This window comes from Dermochelys coriacea, chromosome 1 (assembly GCF_009764565.3).
Source record: "Dermochelys coriacea isolate rDerCor1 chromosome 1, rDerCor1.pri.v4, whole genome shotgun sequence".
NCBI classification, from domain to species: domain Eukaryota; kingdom Metazoa; phylum Chordata; order Testudines; family Dermochelyidae; genus Dermochelys; species Dermochelys coriacea.
Window position 1 is genome coordinate 164,899,280 of NC_050068.2, and position 17,467 is coordinate 164,916,746.

General features: G+C 42.1%; 1 protein-coding gene across 4 annotated transcripts in view; it reads right to left on the reverse strand.

The window, feature by feature from the left end:
* Positions 1–8,185: 8,185 nt before the first annotated feature.
* IFNAR2 (interferon alpha and beta receptor subunit 2) overlaps positions 8,186–17,467 on the reverse strand; it is a 35,516-nt gene continuing 26,234 nt past the window's right edge. For all 4 annotated transcript variants that reach the window (XM_038409502.2, XM_038409492.2, XM_043508431.1 and 1 more), the window contains 3 exons: positions 15,941–16,106; positions 15,485–15,606; positions 8,186–8,907 (listed from right to left, as the gene is read on the reverse strand). In XM_038409502.2, coding sequence (XP_038265430.1) covers positions 8,245–8,907; positions 15,485–15,606; positions 15,941–16,106 — 951 coding nt within the window. In that variant the 3' untranslated portion in view covers positions 8,186–8,244. The remainder of the gene's footprint in view (positions 8,908–15,484; positions 15,607–15,940; positions 16,107–17,467) is intronic.

Below are 17,467 nucleotides of genomic sequence, written 5' to 3' on the forward strand. Positions count from 1 at the left end.
GTTACAAGCTGGGGGTTCATCAGCTGAGAGTGACAGAGGAGGAGAGAGACCTGGGTATGTGGGTCCATCACAGGAAGATTATGAGCCACCAATTTGATGTGTCTGTGAAAAAGGCAAATGTGATCCCAGGATGTAACAAGCGAGGCATTTCTAGTAGAGAGAGGTATTAATGCCCATTTTACAAGGCACTGGTAAGACCTCATTTGGAATACTATGCACAATTCTGATCATCCCTGTTAAATAATGATTAATTTAAACTGGAACAGGTGCAGAGAAGAGCTACTGAGATGTTCAGGGGAATGGAGGGCCTCTCTTATGAGAGGAGACTGGAAGAGCTTGCCTTGTTTAGTCTAGCAAAAAGAAGGCTGGGAGGGGATATGATTGCTCCCTATAAATACATTATGGGGGATAAATACCATGGAGGGTGAAGAGCTATTTAAGCTAAAGGACAATGTTGGTACAAGAATCAATGGCTATAAACTGGCTAGGAACAAATTCAGTCTGGAATTTATTTCTAACCATCAAAGGGGTGAGGTTTTGGGACAGCGCTCCCAATAGGAATTGGTGGGATCAAACAACTCAATTAATTATAAGAGAGAGCTGGACAAATTTATGACTGGGAGTTGTGTGACAGTTTGTGATGGGGGGGGCAGGACTCAGCTGCTCTGGGGCTCACTTCCGGTTTGTCTCATATTTCGAAAAGCTCATGCTTCATGGTTTCATCTGGCCACTTGCTGGGATCTGGAAGGATCCCCCCCCCCCCATGTATTCTGTTTTGTTTTTTAAATCTCCTTCCTCTGAAGCATCAGGCATGGCCCTGGTGGAGATGGGACATTGGATAGGGAGGGTCCAGGCTCTGAGGTGCCACTGACCATTCTCTCTCTCAGGTTGCTTGGCTGTCTGGTTCTTACTCATATGCTCAGGGTCTAACTGATCACCCAGCATATGTGGGGCCAGGAAGGAATTTCCCCCCCAAGACAAATTGGCAATGAACCTGTGGGGGTAGGGGGGTTACCTTCTTCTGCAGCGTGTGGGTGCAGGTCACTTGCCAGGATTATCTGGCTATATCTCACTTAATCAATTTCCCTGCCATTACAGGGCCTTGGGCACTGGTGGCACCTCGGTACCTCCTATTTTGTGCCCATGGCACATAATAGTCTAGTCTCCCGTGCAGTGTTGTAATTCTTGTTCTAATGTTGGTGTTGGGTTTAGTGTGCAGGTGCCCAGTGATGTTGGTGGCCTGTGATATACAGGAGGTCTGACGAGATGATCTGGTGGTCCCTTCTGGCCTTAAACTCATCTATGACTCTAATTATTGGTATTTTATATAAATGATGACAAAAATTCATTATGTAACTGTAGGCATGGAGATTAGTGTACTAATGGAATAATTGCATGAATTGAAATAGACAAACACAGGACAAGTTACATAGTTCATATTCAGCCCCTTCTTAACCAAAACTCTCAGGGAAAGCAATGGGAGTTTTACCTGAAAAAGAATCTAAGTAAAAGTTATGGACTTCAGGATATGGTCCACAATGAATAGAATGAAGAATCCAACACCATTAGTATGATGATTTTTCATTCGTACTATTATAATCAATGCTCATTTTAGCGAAAAGACATTTGTCAATTGGGAATACCAGTCCTTTATCAGAGGTGGATCAGTATATTCTTTCTGGCTTGTGCAATCATCTTCAGTAATAAAAGAATCTGCCGGCCAAATTCTGCCTTCACTTACATCTGTATACTCTTATTGTCCTCAGTTATGGACTGGATTGCACAGGAGTAGGGTTGTACAGGTGTAAAGGTGTAAAGACATAATTTGAAGACATCATTGAACAGAGGGCCTTATCAATGGAGTAAACATAAGAATGGCCATACTGGGTCAGACCAGTGGTCTGTCTAGCCCAGGATCCAGTCTTCTGACAGTGGCCAATGCCAGGTGTTTCACAGGGAATGAACGGACCAGGGCAATTATTAATCCATCCCCTCTTGGTCCAGTCCCAACATTTGCCAGTCAGAGGCTTTGGGACATCCAGAGCATGGGGTTGCATTCCTGACCATCTTGCTAATAGCGGTTAGTGGACCTATCCTCCATAAGCTTATCTAGTTCTTTTTTGAACCTAGGTATAGTTTTGGCCTTCACAACATCCCCTGGCAATGAGTTCCACAGGTTGACTGTGCCTTGTATGAAGAAGTACTTCCTTTTGTTTGTTTTAAACCTGCTGCCTCTTAATTTCATCAGGTGACCCCTGGTTCTTGTGTTATCTGAATAGGTAAGTAACACTTCCTTATTCACTTTCTCCACGCCATTTGTAATTTTATAGACCTCTAGCCTTCCTCTCCTTAGTCATCTCTTTCCAAGCTGAACAGTCCCTAGTCTTTTTAATCTCTCCTCATACGGAAGCTGTTTCCTACCCTAAATCATTTTTGTTGCCCTTCTCTCTACTTTCTTCATTTCTAATATATCTTCTTTGAGATAGGGCAACCAGAGCTGCATGCAGTATTGAAGGTGGGTATATTCTGGATTTATATAGTAGTATTATGATATTTACTGTTCTATTATCTATCCCGTTCCTAATGGTTCCTAACATTCTCTTAGTTGTTTTGACTGCCACTGCACATTGAGCAGATTCTTTCAGAGAACTATCAACGATAACTCCAAGATCACTTTCTGGAGTGGTAACAGCTGATTTAGACCTTCTCATTTTGTATGTATTTTTTCCAATGTGCATTTCTTCGCATTTATCAACATTGAATTTCATCTCCCATTTTGTTGCTTAGTCACCCTGTTTTGCACAATCCCTTTGTAGCTCTTTGCAGTCTGCTTTGGATTTAACTATCTTGAGTAATTTTGTATCATCTGCAAATTTTGCCACCTCACTGTTTACCCCCTTTTCCAGATCATTTATGAATATGTTGAACAGCACTGGTCTCAGTACAGATCCTGGGGGAACACTGCTATTTACCACTCTCCATTCTGAAAACTGACCATCCATTCCTACCTTTTGTTTTGTAGCCTGATCCTTTTTAATGGTTAATAATTGTATTGGTTGCTGATAGATACTAATATAATGATCTGGGGGTAATAAGGTTCTCATCCCAGAATTAAAACTAACAAACTCAATATCTTGTAGGGAACCCTGGGGTATATGGCAAAGATAGTCACATCGAGGGCAAAGCAAAGCCTCAGCCACTTTTATTTAAATAGTAAGTAAAGACAATAAAGCTGTGAACCACATAAACAAATACCCCTAATACTGTATTACTTCTGTCTTTGGTGTCATTTCCTGCAGATGCTCATATATTTATATACTCACACCCTTCCTTGGAGACCTGGTGGTGACAAAGGACCAGCCCTGCCCCTGGCATGCCAAATGAATCCAGTGGTCCAGAACCCCAATGACCAAAGGTCGGTGGTAGATAACAACGAAGAGCTGAAGGGTCAATGATGGAAAGCTAGCTTCTGCTACATGATGGCTCAGGGCCTGGGTACAATCATGAATATTTGTTCAGATGCCCAACCTTCCATGTCCAATTCTAATTTCCTTGCCCTCATAATATTGGGGTATGCTTATCCTATAGGTTAACATATTAATGCAAGGGTGGGCAAACTTTTTGGGCCAAGGGTCACATTGGGGAATAGAAATTGTATGGAGGGCCATGAATGCTCACAAAATTGGCGCTGGGTGGGGCTGGGTGTTTGGGGTATAGGAGGGTGCTCTGGGCTGGACAGAAGGGTTTGGAGGGCAAGAGGGGGATCAGGGCTGGGGCAGGGGTGCGGAAAGGGGTTCAGGTTCTGGCTGGGGGTGTTCTGGGGTGGGGATGAGAGGTTTGGGGTGCAGGAGGGTGTTGCGGGCTGGGATTGAGGGGTTTAGAGATTGGGAGGGTTGGAGGGGGATCAGGGCTGGGCAGAGGCTCAGGGGTGTGGCCCCTGACCCAGCACCCCCCTGGAGCAGGGCCGAGCTGTGTGGTGCGGCCCCGACCCTGTGCCCTAGCCGGAGTGGGGCCAAGCCGCGTGGTGTGGCCCCGGACCCAGCGCCCTGCTCAGAGCAGGGCCACACCATGCGGCTCGGCCCCCGACCCAATGCCCCAGCCAGACCAGGGCCGAGCCGTGGTGTGGCCCTGACCCTGCACCTTGGCTGGAGAAGGGCTGCACCATGTGGCTTGGTCCCCGACCCAGCACCCCGGCCAGAGCGGGGCCAAGCTGCTTGGTGCGGCTCAGGGGCCAGCTTAAAACGGCTCGTGGGCTGTAGTTTGCCCATCCCGTATTAAAGCCTTTTAGCTCTATCACAGTGGTTCTCAAACTTTAGCAACCTGACGACCCCCACTTTGATTTAATTTTTTTCATGAACTCCCAAGTCCCCCTGCTCAGCCCCAGGTCCTGCCTCCACTCCACCCATTCCTGCAAGCCCCCCCCACCTCTTCCCACCCCTGCTCCATCCCTGCCCCTCCTCTTCCCACCCCCTCCCCCAAGTGCCCCCCATCCCTGCTCCCCTCGCTTCCTCCCAGTGCCTTATGCATGCTGAGGAACAGCTGTTTCCCAGTGAGCAAGAGGCGCTGGGAAGGAGAGGTAGGAGTTGAGGGAAGGAGGGAGGAGATCATCAGCGGGGCTGGCTGACCCCCTGGGGTACCCTCACAGACCCCCAGGGGTCCGCAGACCCCAGTTTGAGAAACGCTGCTCTATCATATACATCACCTATTGCTAAAGCACGTATGTGGTTAAACATCTGCCTGCAATTCTACCCTGAAATAGCCAAACCCAGTATCAGTTCAGTGTTCCTGCAGTTGCTTGGTATTGTTCTGGACCAACTTTCTCTCTTGATCAAGCTATTCCCAGTTCCCCAAAGTCTAGGGTAACTAGCCTTTAGCATAGATAACATTGCCCGACATAGGCTTACTTTACTTATGCTAACTTGCTTAAGCCAATGTTTTACAGGATTCAGGCCTGTGTTCCTTGCATTACATAAAAGGCTACGCTAGCTCTATGGGCTATAGTTTACTGTCTTTTAACCAGTTACTGATCCATGAGAGGACCTTCCCTCTCATTCCAAGACTGGCTGGCAATGGTTGCCAAGGGACCATAGTCATAGCTGGAGCACAGTGCACATGGCCATGGGACCTCCTTGTCCCCTATGCCAGAGTCAGATTGGAACAGGAGCTGGGTATGTCAGCTCTACATCAGCTAAAAGCTTCCCTATGCTGAGGAAATTCTCATCTGCTAAGAACTGGTGGCTTTCCAGTGGCACAAAGGGGCCGGAATGAAACACAGAATCTGACTCAAACAGTTTATCTTCATTCTTAAACCTATCCACAAGATTAGATGGAGCACATACGTAACATCACTAAATATTCCAGAGCAATAGTTACGCATTTTCAAAAACTTTATTGATTTTAAAAAGGCATTTACTACACCTCAAAAATACAATGTGGTAGCTGATAATTTTACAAAAATGTAAAAAATATATATATATATATATATATATATATATATATATATAAAATGTAATAAGGTAATTAAAATAAAAAAACAAACAAACACAAGGACATCCATTTCCACTACCAGTTAGGAATGACCTGTTGAATTTCTGGCACATACACAATTCCTGGTTATGTTATTACAAAAAGGAATATTTCCATGCAGCATCATACATTGCATTAGAAGTTCACATTTTAACTTCTGATAAAAGATTTTGTATCTATGGTACAAGTCTAAAGATGTTCTGTAGTATTTCTGAGTACTTTATACTATTTTAAACTGCTTTAAATTATCAAGTGAAATCCTGGCGCCAAAGAAACATATGGCAAAAGTCCCATTACAAATTTAAATTGACCTAACTTATGTCGGCATACAGCTGTTGCAATAATTACACTGCTTGTGCATATCCACACTTTGCTCTTTGTGTCGGTAGTGCGCATCCTCATCAGCAATACTTTTATGGATTGTACTGTCAATGTGGAGCATTTTAGAATGGCTCCTGAAAGACAGTAATAGTCAACATAAGCAATGCAGTGTCTACACGGACTCGGTGTTAACCTAACCACTTGCCATTTGTGGAGGTGGAGTTATGAAGTTGGCATAGCAGTGCAGTTAATGTCAGTGGGAGAGAAATATAAGTCTAGACACTTCCATAGCTAGGTCAATGTTAGCTGCCTTGTGTCAACATAACTGTCATGTAGATCAGACCTGAAGTGGGACCTAGATTTCACCTTCAGTGTTTTGCAATGAAATATGCTTTGTGGAAAAATAATACTGCCTTATTTTATACTTCAGACTTTTAAAAGAGAGTGCTCTTTCTGGGTCTGAACCCACCAAATGTGCTATGACCATCTACTAGCTGTCTGGTCTCTGTTTCACTATAGATTGAGGTAAATGCTGAATCTGTTTAAATGTTATCAATATAGGAGATACAGTTCAGAAACAATGGCAGTTTTCATTCTTTTCCCATGGTTTTCACTTAATCAGCTTTCTTTACATAAACAGCTTCTGTGTGGGATTAATTCATTTACAGGAATGCAGCATTACTCTATTGTTTGCAATGGTTAAACATATTTCAAAGTAATCCCCAATATAGAGCAGGCCTTCCAGAGACTGCTTGTGGAGATTACTTTGTGGTGAGACCACCCATCTGGTAACATCATTATTTCTGTTTCTCATGGTTAATTTTTGGTAAAGGTTTACTACTTATTAACACTTAAAGCGGACTTGTCTGTGGACCACAGTGGGTGAGAATTCACAAGTTTAATAACTGGGATATACTGTTGCTATATATATTTACCTTCAAATCTGTACTTTGCTTCGATGTGTGTGAAATACAGCTTGTATTGTACACTAAAAGCTTGTCTGCACAACGGGTTTAGTTTGTTCCAGCTGATGCATATCAGTTGGTGCACAATATATAAGTTGCTCTAACAGCATGTATACGGGACAGCTGTGCCTTCTTTCAGTTTGCATCATTTTGTACCCATGGTGGAGGCTTTGAGCATATTAAGCATGTGGCATTTTGGGTGAGTATCCGATGGTCCTTTGCTTTGCTGTTGAGCTGTGTGCATTCTGGGATTGTCTTGTTGCACACTGAAATGCATTGCAGAAACCAGAGGAATTCTGGGACTTAAGGTAAAATTCAGAATTCCATGTTTTGCTCCGTCTATCCTGATTCGATTCCTCTCTATCTGGGAAGGCTAGCATCATTTTCAAACTGCTGTTGGCCAGCATGGAGGCACAATGCTCCACACCACGATTCTGGCAACTATGATTATACGCAGAGGCTGTCTGGACTTTGAGCTCTCAGTGCTGGGTGGCTTTGGCCTCCAATCATCTACCAGCAACAGTAGCAGAGGAATGAGCGGGACATTGAGCAACTACTACTGTACTCTTCCTGGAGCAGTTTCACTTGGTGCTGTGCCATTTCTGGGCTCAGGAAACCAGCACTGATTGGTGGGAGAGGATTGTTCTGCAGACCTGGGATGACCAGCAGTGGCAACAGAATTTCAGGACAGTGAAGGCAAGCTTTTCCGAGATCTGTGCTGAACTAGCTGCAGTGGCACCATATCAATGTGTAAAGTCCCATAACCCACTGAGAAATGGGTTTCCATCACCATCTGGAAGCTGGCCACCCCAACTGTTACTGGTCCATAGCCAACCAATTTGATGTGGGGCAATTGACTGTTGGAGGCATTGTCATGCAAATGTGTGCTGCCACGCAGAAGGTACTGTTGCGCCAGGTTATAAATCTTGGTAATGCTCAGGAGATTATTGATGGCTCTGCATGCAAGGGTTTCCTGATTGTATTGGGCAACTGATGGGGCCCACATGCCAATTTGACCCCACAAAGCAGTGTAGGACAGATGTTGGAGGACTGCTAAAGTACCACGTAGCAACATTGTGCAAATATGAGTGATAGTCTGCACTAACTCAATTTTCACTGAACTTAGTACACTTTGAAGGAGGACTCCAGAATTTGCACCAAGAGTTAGAGTTTGCCTCATGTGTACATAGGTATTTTCATTCTGCACTAACTTGAGTTAGCCTGGACTAAACCCCTAGCCCTACACTACCACAACACTGTTAATTAATATATGAGTCCTGCATGCTTTTATAATGTACAGGCATATATTTAGAATTTAAAAAATGCAGAATTCATCAGAAGCTGAATTGTAATTTCAAACCAGAAAGAGATACTCTGAAACATGACCAATTGTTCATTCATGTTTTATAAAGTGGTTCTAGCTTTCACCAATTCATCTCCGTATGTATTCAGAATCTGATGCATCACTTTCATCTGAGACACTAGGTTTTTGCCATTCATGTGAGATGTTATGACAATTTGGCTTCTTAACATCTACTGTATTAGTAAACATTTTTGATTCAAGTGCATCAGAAGCACTAGAATCTTGAAAGTCAACTGCATCCTTTGGGTGAGAGATTAATGTTGCAGAATCATCCCAGGTCTTGTCAGGGTCTCTTAGCATCACAGTATTTAAGTTTATGTTAAAGCAAGCACTGTTACTTGACCCAGAAGTTGATGAACTGTTTACTTCAGATGAAGGATGAAAGAACACTCTACTTGTGCTTTCATTTTCACTAATGTCAGATTGATGCTCTTCAGAATTTTCTGCGTCAGAACCCAGAAGTTCAATTACTTGATTGCTACTCTCTGCAGATGGACAGTCTATAGTCTGGTGCACGAAGGTGTTTGATTTGGCATGGGAACTTGGAATTCTGCCCAAGATGCCATGTCTAGTATATTCACCAGAACTTTCACTATCACTTTCACTATCATCATCATCATCATCACTGTATTCCCTCTCCTTTTTTTTCATCTCTTTATACATGACTTGTACAGAGCACACTTTTTCAGGATCAGATTCATGGAATGAGCAATGTAATTTATTTGTGGTTTCCTAAAAAGACAAAAACAAAAACAAAAAATCACACACAAAAATTTACACACAAATAAGAGAATAAGAAAGTAATCTTGTTAGTTATTTACTTTAACAACTGCCTCACCACTTTGCACTTGTACTAGTACACAGGCAAAAAAGTGTTCAGAAGTCAACGGATCACCCCAATATAAATGTTTTGGCATTATCTTCAAAATAATGAGAATCCAGAAGTCTTCCCTCTCCTGCACTCAAAAAAGTTTAATTGTTTTAGTCAAAATATGTGAGGCAATGTACAATGTATTTCACCAATTAAATTTCCTTTTTTCTGCTAGTCTCACCATTAATCCTCAATCATGGATTTTGTCTTCATCTGTACAGTGACTGGAGACAGTTACTTTAAAGTCTATGCAGGGGATGTTGGCCCTGCCTACCAGGCCAACAACCAGAAGAGTTCTTCTAAACCTGTAAGTGTTTTCCACTTTGACACTTGGTAGTTAATGATAGATTTGGTCATACACTTGTAGTTGGCTATGAGAAAATATAGCCATTTCCTTTCTTCTAGTGAAATTTCCATTCCATTCTCTAGCATAAGCTCTCCCCTAATCCTCATTGATATAAGAATACACTAATAAATGATGAGAGAGAGAGACTGAGGGAGTAAGAGAGAAATCCTGAATCCTGTGGCATATCTATTTTGGAACCTCTAGTTAGAGCACACTTCTGACAAAGGAGGCATCTCGGGATGATTGCAGATCCAGTTTATAACATTTGGTATACAAGAAAACTGAAGGCCAGACTTTTTCTATGTATATCTATTTCAGCAAAGATGTTCTTTGCTTGGGAGACTGCTGTTGACATTGTAGAGCAAGTTCAGGTTTCCTAAGGAATGACATACCCCGAAGATTTGTATACTTCCTCAAAGCAACATCTTATCCACCTGGCCAAAGAAGCCCTTCATGACCTATCTCCTTCACACCCTGGGTGTAATGACACAAGTAAGATACTGGGCTCTTATTCAGTGTGAAAAGAAAAGGAGTACTTGTGGCACCTTAGAGACTAAACAAATTTATTAGAGCATAAGCTTTCGTGAGCTACAGCTCACTTCATCGGATGCATTTGGTGGAAAAAACAGAGGAGAGATTAATATACACACACACAGAGAACATGAAACAATGGGTTTATCATACACACTGTAAGGAGAGTGATCACTTAAGATAAGCCATCACCAGCAGCGGGGGGCGGGGGGGGAGGAAAACCTTTCATGGTGACAAGCAAGGTAGGCTATTTCCAGCAGTTAACAAGAATATCTGAGGAAGAGTGGGGGGTGGGGTGGGGGGGGAGAAATAACATGGGGAAATAGTTTACTTTATGTAATGACTCATCCATTCCCAGTCTCTATTCAAGCTTAAGTTAATTGTATCCAGTTTGCAAATTAATTCCAATTCAGCCGGCTCTCGTTGGAGTCTGTTTTTGAAGCTTTTTTGTTGAAGGATAGCAACTCTTAGGTTTGTAATCGAGTGACCAGAGAGATTGAAGTGTTCTCCAACTGGTTTTTGAATGTTATAATTCTTGACGTCTGATTTGTGTCCATTCATTCTTTTACGTAGAGACTGTCCAGTTTGACCAATGTACATGGCTGAGGGGCATTGCTGGCACATGATGGCATATATCACATTGGTAGATGTGCAGGTGAACGAGCCTCTGATAGTGTGGCGGATGTGATTAGGCCCTATGATGGTGTCCCCTTAATAGATATGTGCGCAGAGTTGGCAACGGGCTTTGTTGCAAGGATAGGTTCCTGGGTTGGTGGTTCTGGTGTGTGGTTGCTGGTGAGTATTTGCTTCAGATTGGGGGGCTGTCTGTAAGCAAGGACTGGCCTATCTCCCAAGATATGTGAGAGTGATGGGTCGTCCTTCAGGATAGGTTGTAGATCCTTGATGATGCGTTGGAGAGGTTTTAGTTGGGGGCTGAAGGTGATGGCTAGTGGCGTTCTGTTGTTTTCTTTGTTGGGCCTGTCCTGTAGTAGGTGACTTCTGGGTACTCTTCTGGCTCTGTCAATCTGTTTCTTCACTTCAGCAGGTGGGTATTGTAGTTGTAGGAATGCATGATAGAGATCTTGTAGGTGTTTGTCTCTGTCTGAGGGGTTGGAGCAAATGCGGTCATATCGTAGAGCTTGGCTGTAGACAATGGATCATGTGGTATGATCTGGATGAAAGCTAGAGGCATGTGTGATAGATCAATTGTAAGAGCTCTTTTCCACATTTCATCCAGAGTTTTGTTTTTTCTTATGAAGGTGCTGAATTTTTAGTGCCTCTTGGTCTCCTGTCCTCTTGTGGACAATAAAAAAAAAGTATGAAGAACAGCTCTGGGAATTTTTCTGGTGTTGGCACTCCAGAATGACAAGGGAAGAGATTTCCTGCATAATTAGCATGCGTCTTTCCTGACTTCTGAACTTTGGGGACTGGGACATCATAGGCTGGTATGGAATTCTAGGGCATATCCATACTGTACTAGAGAGGCACCATTCTCTAATGGGTAGGGCCTCAGATTGGGACTTAGAAAAGCTTGTTCAGTTTTTTTTACTTCCCCTCTCTGTGTCTGTTTTTCCTCCACATCTTTGTGTACCTTGTCTATTTAGAGTGCAAGATCTTCAAAGATGTCCACAGCTTTTAAATTGTGACATCATGCCACAAAGGCGCTAGCCAAACCAGCAGAAAATAGAGCCACTTTCAGGGCAGGTGATGAGTCAAATTCTTCTCTCAGGAAGCACTCTCTCTCTGTTAACAGGTTTTTCCTCTCTCTCTCTCTCTCTCTCTCACACACACTCTCCACCTGGGACAATACCTACATTCTTTGGCAATGAAACCACCTCAGTTTCAATTCTCAGAACCTTTGTGTTCCTGGATCTTATCAAGAGTTAAGGCTTGTCTGCTTAGCTGCTCACCTTTGTCTGGCAATGCCCATTCTAATCTTACCATATCCTTGAAGGAAAGTAAAAGTGCAAAAGCATGTCTAATTTGACTTTGCAGAACAGATAGTTGCCAGGGGGGCAGTTTGTTTCATCTTCTCAGAAACAGGTTTAGCTGGGTGTTTTTAAATGGCATTTTCTCTCTCTCTCTCCCCCCCCCCCATGGCTTCACACTCTTCTCTCAAGAAAACAATGTACAGACTAAAGTCTACTTTAGCACAGATAATTCACCATTCTCTGTGTAAGAGGAACCAGATGGAGAAGCTCTGTGCTTTTTAGGCTGCCCCTTGGGCTCCCTGAATTTCTTGGGCTTCTTAGATTTTGTTGTCCCCCACCTTCTGTGCTTTTTTTTTTTTTTTTTTGCAGGGGCCTCCCAAGTCTTACACTCAAACTTCTCTTCTACCTTGCATCTAGAGGATTTCAGTCTAAGTCAGGGGAGAGCACGTTGGCGCATGCTCTGTGGAGAAGGAGAAGGGAAAACCCCAGCCAAGAGAGGTCACAGTACCCATGTCAGAAGTGGGCAAGGGATGTTAGCATTCTGATTCACAAGGAAATGGAGCCTTAAAGTGATCCAAAGCACTGCTTGTTGTGCCTTTCCTGGGAGAAGGACATCAGAAATAACAGGTGGAATGGGGGCAATTTTCTGAGCTAGAGTTAAAAATAATGCTCCTGGTGGCAAATCCCAAAGATTTTCTCATTGAAGGCTAGCTGCAGCATAAAGAGACAGATGAACCACATCAGCGGACTTCAGAGTCCCATTTCCTAGAAGGATAAGAGTCAAAGGGCTTGGTGCAATGAAGGCAAAGGTCTCTTTCAACAGCTGGTTGGAGGACAGCTTCCTAGAGATAGACGAGTGCCTTTGCCATGTTGGATTATTCTGCTATGATGACAGAGTGCCTGAGGGAGGAGGAAGAACCTGTGTTTCAGGAAATGCTTCAGTCAGAGGTCCCCAAAGAACAATAGTTTCTCAAAACATGCCCCAGAAAAACAGAAATTAGAAAGGGAAGTTTTACACTACAGTAAAAGTGAACAAGTTAAACCTGAAAATCAATAAGGAAGAGAGCTAGGACCTCCAGGACTGCTTCTGCCAGCAGAGGTAGAACATCTGGAAGTTTGCCTAGTGGACAGGACCAAAGTTCTCTACGGCTCCTTTAAAGCATTAGACCTGCCCCAGTCTACATAGGGGGAAGGCAAGCCTGTGGTGAAGATATGTCAAAGAATGGGTATGTCTAGCTTGAGCATTAAATGGTTATCATTAAAATTTCCCTGTTTTTTTAATTAAGGGGGAAAAAAAAAGTTAAGGCATTCTTATATGTTGATTTACCATTACATGCATGCTGAAAGCCTGTATATCTACTTTAGTGGATCCTTGAATCCTGAGCAATCCTCAGAGCTTAAGGGCCTGATCTAACTCCCAGTGCAGTCAATGGAAAGACTCACTGAATGTAATGGGAGCTGGATCAGGTCCTTAGGCAGACCACAATGGTTCAAGCCTTAAATAGGCAGGGACAACAACATCAAGCTATTGTAGATCAAAACATCCCAAATATTGGAAGCTGCCCTGGCATGTTGTAAAGAGAGATGGAAAGAGTCTAGCACATTTGCAAATTTTCCTTTTAAAAAAAATTCCTAATTAGCACTTGTTAAAACATGGGCTTTTTCCTTGTGAGCTTTTTGTCCAAAAACCAAAACATTTTCATTTGGAATTGCTACCATAGTGGCTGATGAAAAATGTTGTTTGGGTATTTCACATCCCCATTCTCCTCTACAGGCTGGTTCCCTGGTTAGACTACATCCCCCCCCCCCGGCCCCCCGAGGGTGGGGGGTTACATCATGGGAGCCCGTGGCCATGGTGAGATCTAGTGAGACCATCAAGGGAGATACCATCTGGGCTGAGAGCCCAGCTCAACCCAGAGTGAATGGGGACATGAGGAAACCAAACTACAACTTCCATGAGGTACCGTGGAAAGATATCTATATACAAATATTTCAGTTTTTGAGTTTGGGATATGGATTTTTTGTTGAAAAAAAAAATAGTTTTCAGGGGAAAGCAGACAGTTATTTGCTAAAAAAATTGTTTAGTTGAAATTTCAATTTTTCTATCCAAAAAACAGTTTTGATGGAAAGTTTTCAACCATCGCTATTCATAACGTCAATAGTTATACTATGGAAACCATAATTTTATAATACACAAAAACATACGTCATGCTTATGTTCCCAAACCTATATGGTCATTTTCATATTCGAGATATTCCAAAACTCTGTGTAAATCAACAATTTATTGGAGAAGCCCTGACTCTATAGGTAAACTTGGCAGTAATTATATATTCAGCAATAGCTTACCAGCAGCTTTGGACATTAAACCAATGTTGGCTAGGGTGCCAGGAATATCTAGTAATCATAGCGTAAAGTTACAAGTGATCTTTTGCCCTACAATAGGACAAAAACCTCAGAAATGAGCAGAAGACCTTGATTTTAACTTTTAATCCATACCTTTATCAATCAACTATGTTAGTCAGTTTCAAATCACCTATGTTGTAGCAAAACTAGCAAAGAACTGTTTTGATAAAAATACAGCATTTAAGCAATTTAAGCTACAACATTTAGTAACCTACAGATAAGTATTTTGGTTCCCCCCCACCACCCCACAAGCTAAGCTACAAAATTGAATAATGAACATTCTTCCCACATTAGCAATATGTCCTAAATTTCCCAGGCTAAGAATGGCAGGTGACACGTCATTAGTTAAATTCTCACTCTCTGCCCTTCAGTTTCCACAAATGTCCAGGCTTCTTGTGATGCTCTGGCATTCACTATGCTGATGACACCATAACACCTTCTGAAAACCTTCTAGAGCAGTGGTTCTCAAACTTTTGTACTGGTGACCCCTTTCACATAGCAAGCCTCTGAGTGCAACCCCCCTCATAAATTAAAGACACTTTTTATATATTTAACACCATTATAAAGGCTGGAGGCAAAGTGGGGTTTAGGATGGAGGCTGACAGCTCGTGACCCCCCCCATGTAATAACCCCAGAGGGGTCCTGAACCCGAGTTTGAGAACTCCTGTTCTAGAGAACGGAGCTTGCCCATAAGGTGGCCAGAGGGCTAAGATGCCTATTTGTGGTTTTTTCAAAATAAAAATCCCTTAAGATGGAAAACATTTAAGAAAACAAAATCAAAAATACTTTATTTCCCCAGATATATCCTCTCTTTCTGTAGCTGCTTCTTTGGTCCAGTGAAGTTCCATGACATTTATCACATTTTATTCTACATAGGATCCCCACTATGATGCTCAGAGAACTGACATTTAATTGGGAGCCAATTTCAGAAATCATAGGAGTAGAAAAGGAAAAATTAAAAAAAAAAAAAAAAAAAAAAAGTACAAAAGTGAACGTTCAGGTCATTTACAGACCACCCCCCACCGCTTTGCGGGCACCTAGCAGTCTATATCTAAAGTGGATGGAATTTCTAGTTGCTTTGCAATTCACTTTTAAGGGAACTCTTAAATGCAAATATTCGTTGCTTAACTTTTATCTAACGAACAATATATCTTGCTACTTGCTGTATAAACATTATGAGGCCTTTCCTCTCCCCCACCAGGTAAATTAAATATGAAAAAGACATACCAAGACTTTTGGCCATGGTTTACTTTTCAAGCAAATGAAACCTCCTTTATACAGTCCTAGCAGGAAGGTGCCTATTACCAATGAAACAAGTCCACCATTTAGGATTGGAATTATACCATAACCTGCAAATGGAAAAAAAACATACTGAGTAAAACCCAATAGATGCAAGAGAGATTTCCAATTTTTCTTATTTTATATTACACACTTATTTAAGATTGAAAAGGACAACTCTGGATCACTGAAAACAATTAAAGAGCTATTTGTACAGCCAGCAGGATTAGCTAAAGATATCCAGTACCTCATATGTCATTTATAGGTCCAACCAAATGTCTATCAAAAGATGCTTTCCCTCTTACTGGGATATTTACCAGTTACCCTTTTCTGAAAATACTATTAAAAAACAACCAGACTGACAACCTGATCCCCTCCCCCACCAAACTTTAAAATATTTGATACCTGGTTGAGTGTTGGACCTGGTGATTATACATTTCAAGGCCGAAGGGATGGAATGATGGTTTAATGATGCAGCCACAGCAACAGACACACAATAATTTGTATATGAATGCAAGCTTCCAACAACATAGCTAAAGCTTTCTTCAGAGGTTTCATTCTTAATAGGAATCTGCCATGAAAACAATATCTTACTGAAACCTGTTTGTCTAAACACCAATTAAAAAAAACCTTGCATTTAATAGCTATTTTAATATCCCATTGTGAAGCTGTACAGTGGCAAGTACAACTGAGTTGTATAGTTGGGGGTGGGGGTAGAGTGGGGAGGAAGCATAGCACTTTTCCAGTTTTCGAGAGAAGGAAAGCAGTTACTAGAGTTCAAGGACTGACCCTACACTTCTGTCCACTGGATTCAATTAAAAGGTTATTACAGATAACTCAATCTTACAAGTTCTACATTAGCAAGAAGTTGGTGCACCATAAAATGGTACTTTTGCTGTTCAGTAGAAAAGCTAGCAGTCTTGTATCTACATTCCTTTTCTCTTTCTTCAAATGTATCTGTCTTAATAGTGGATTATTAGAGACTTTTGGAAAAGTCCCCTTCAATGGTTTTGATTATAATTGTTCATTACATCTGATCTCACAAGCGTAGCTGAATTGGGCTGGGTCAGTTCTTAGATAGGGGGCCTAGATGCTGCAGAAAACAGTGTAATTGAATCACTCATATTTTGATGATTAGACACCACTGTGACAGGCACTGTGTAAATACTTCCTGTAGGCAGTCTTGCACTTCTCTAGGAGTCAGTAATGAACCCAGCCCACATTTTCATCTGGTGACAATTCTTATTCAATGTCTGTCCCAATCTGTTGTCATGTAATATTGAACAACCGTGTGACCAAATGCCCCCTATATTCACACCCTACACACTGTTTTAATAATCTTTGTACAAAATATGCCTTGAGAGATATCATTTAAAAACTAATAACTGGCTTGTCAATAATATCAAGGTGAAATGTGAACAACAACATTATATGTAAAGTTATAAAGATAAGGAGAAATTAGATCTGAAATGTGTTTACCAGAAAAGTCTGGGTAAACCAGTTTCTGAAAGACCAAGGACAAGCTAACACCTCTAGCCAGGAGGCATCAAAGTCCATGGGCAATCACCTACTAAGTGGCCATTCTTTGGCAAGGAAGGGAGGCATGAACTAACAAATCTGCATCTTAGCAAACAGCATGGACCCTCTTCACCACCAGACTCCTTGCCTCTGTCCTCACAGTGAGAATGAACGTTATTTAGGGGTAACCTTCAGGAAAATGCATTTCAGAAGGCGACTGAACTATAAAAGTGAGGAACAAAAACACTAAGTTCTCTCTCCCTATCCATCTCTCTCTTTCACCTAAGATGACAAAAGAAACAACCTTTGGACTCTGGGAGGATCCTGGTCTGAGAATTTGGTCAGCAATGTTACTAGAAACATGTGATAAGGGACTTCACCTTGAACCAAATCAAGTTTAAGTTATAGTACTAG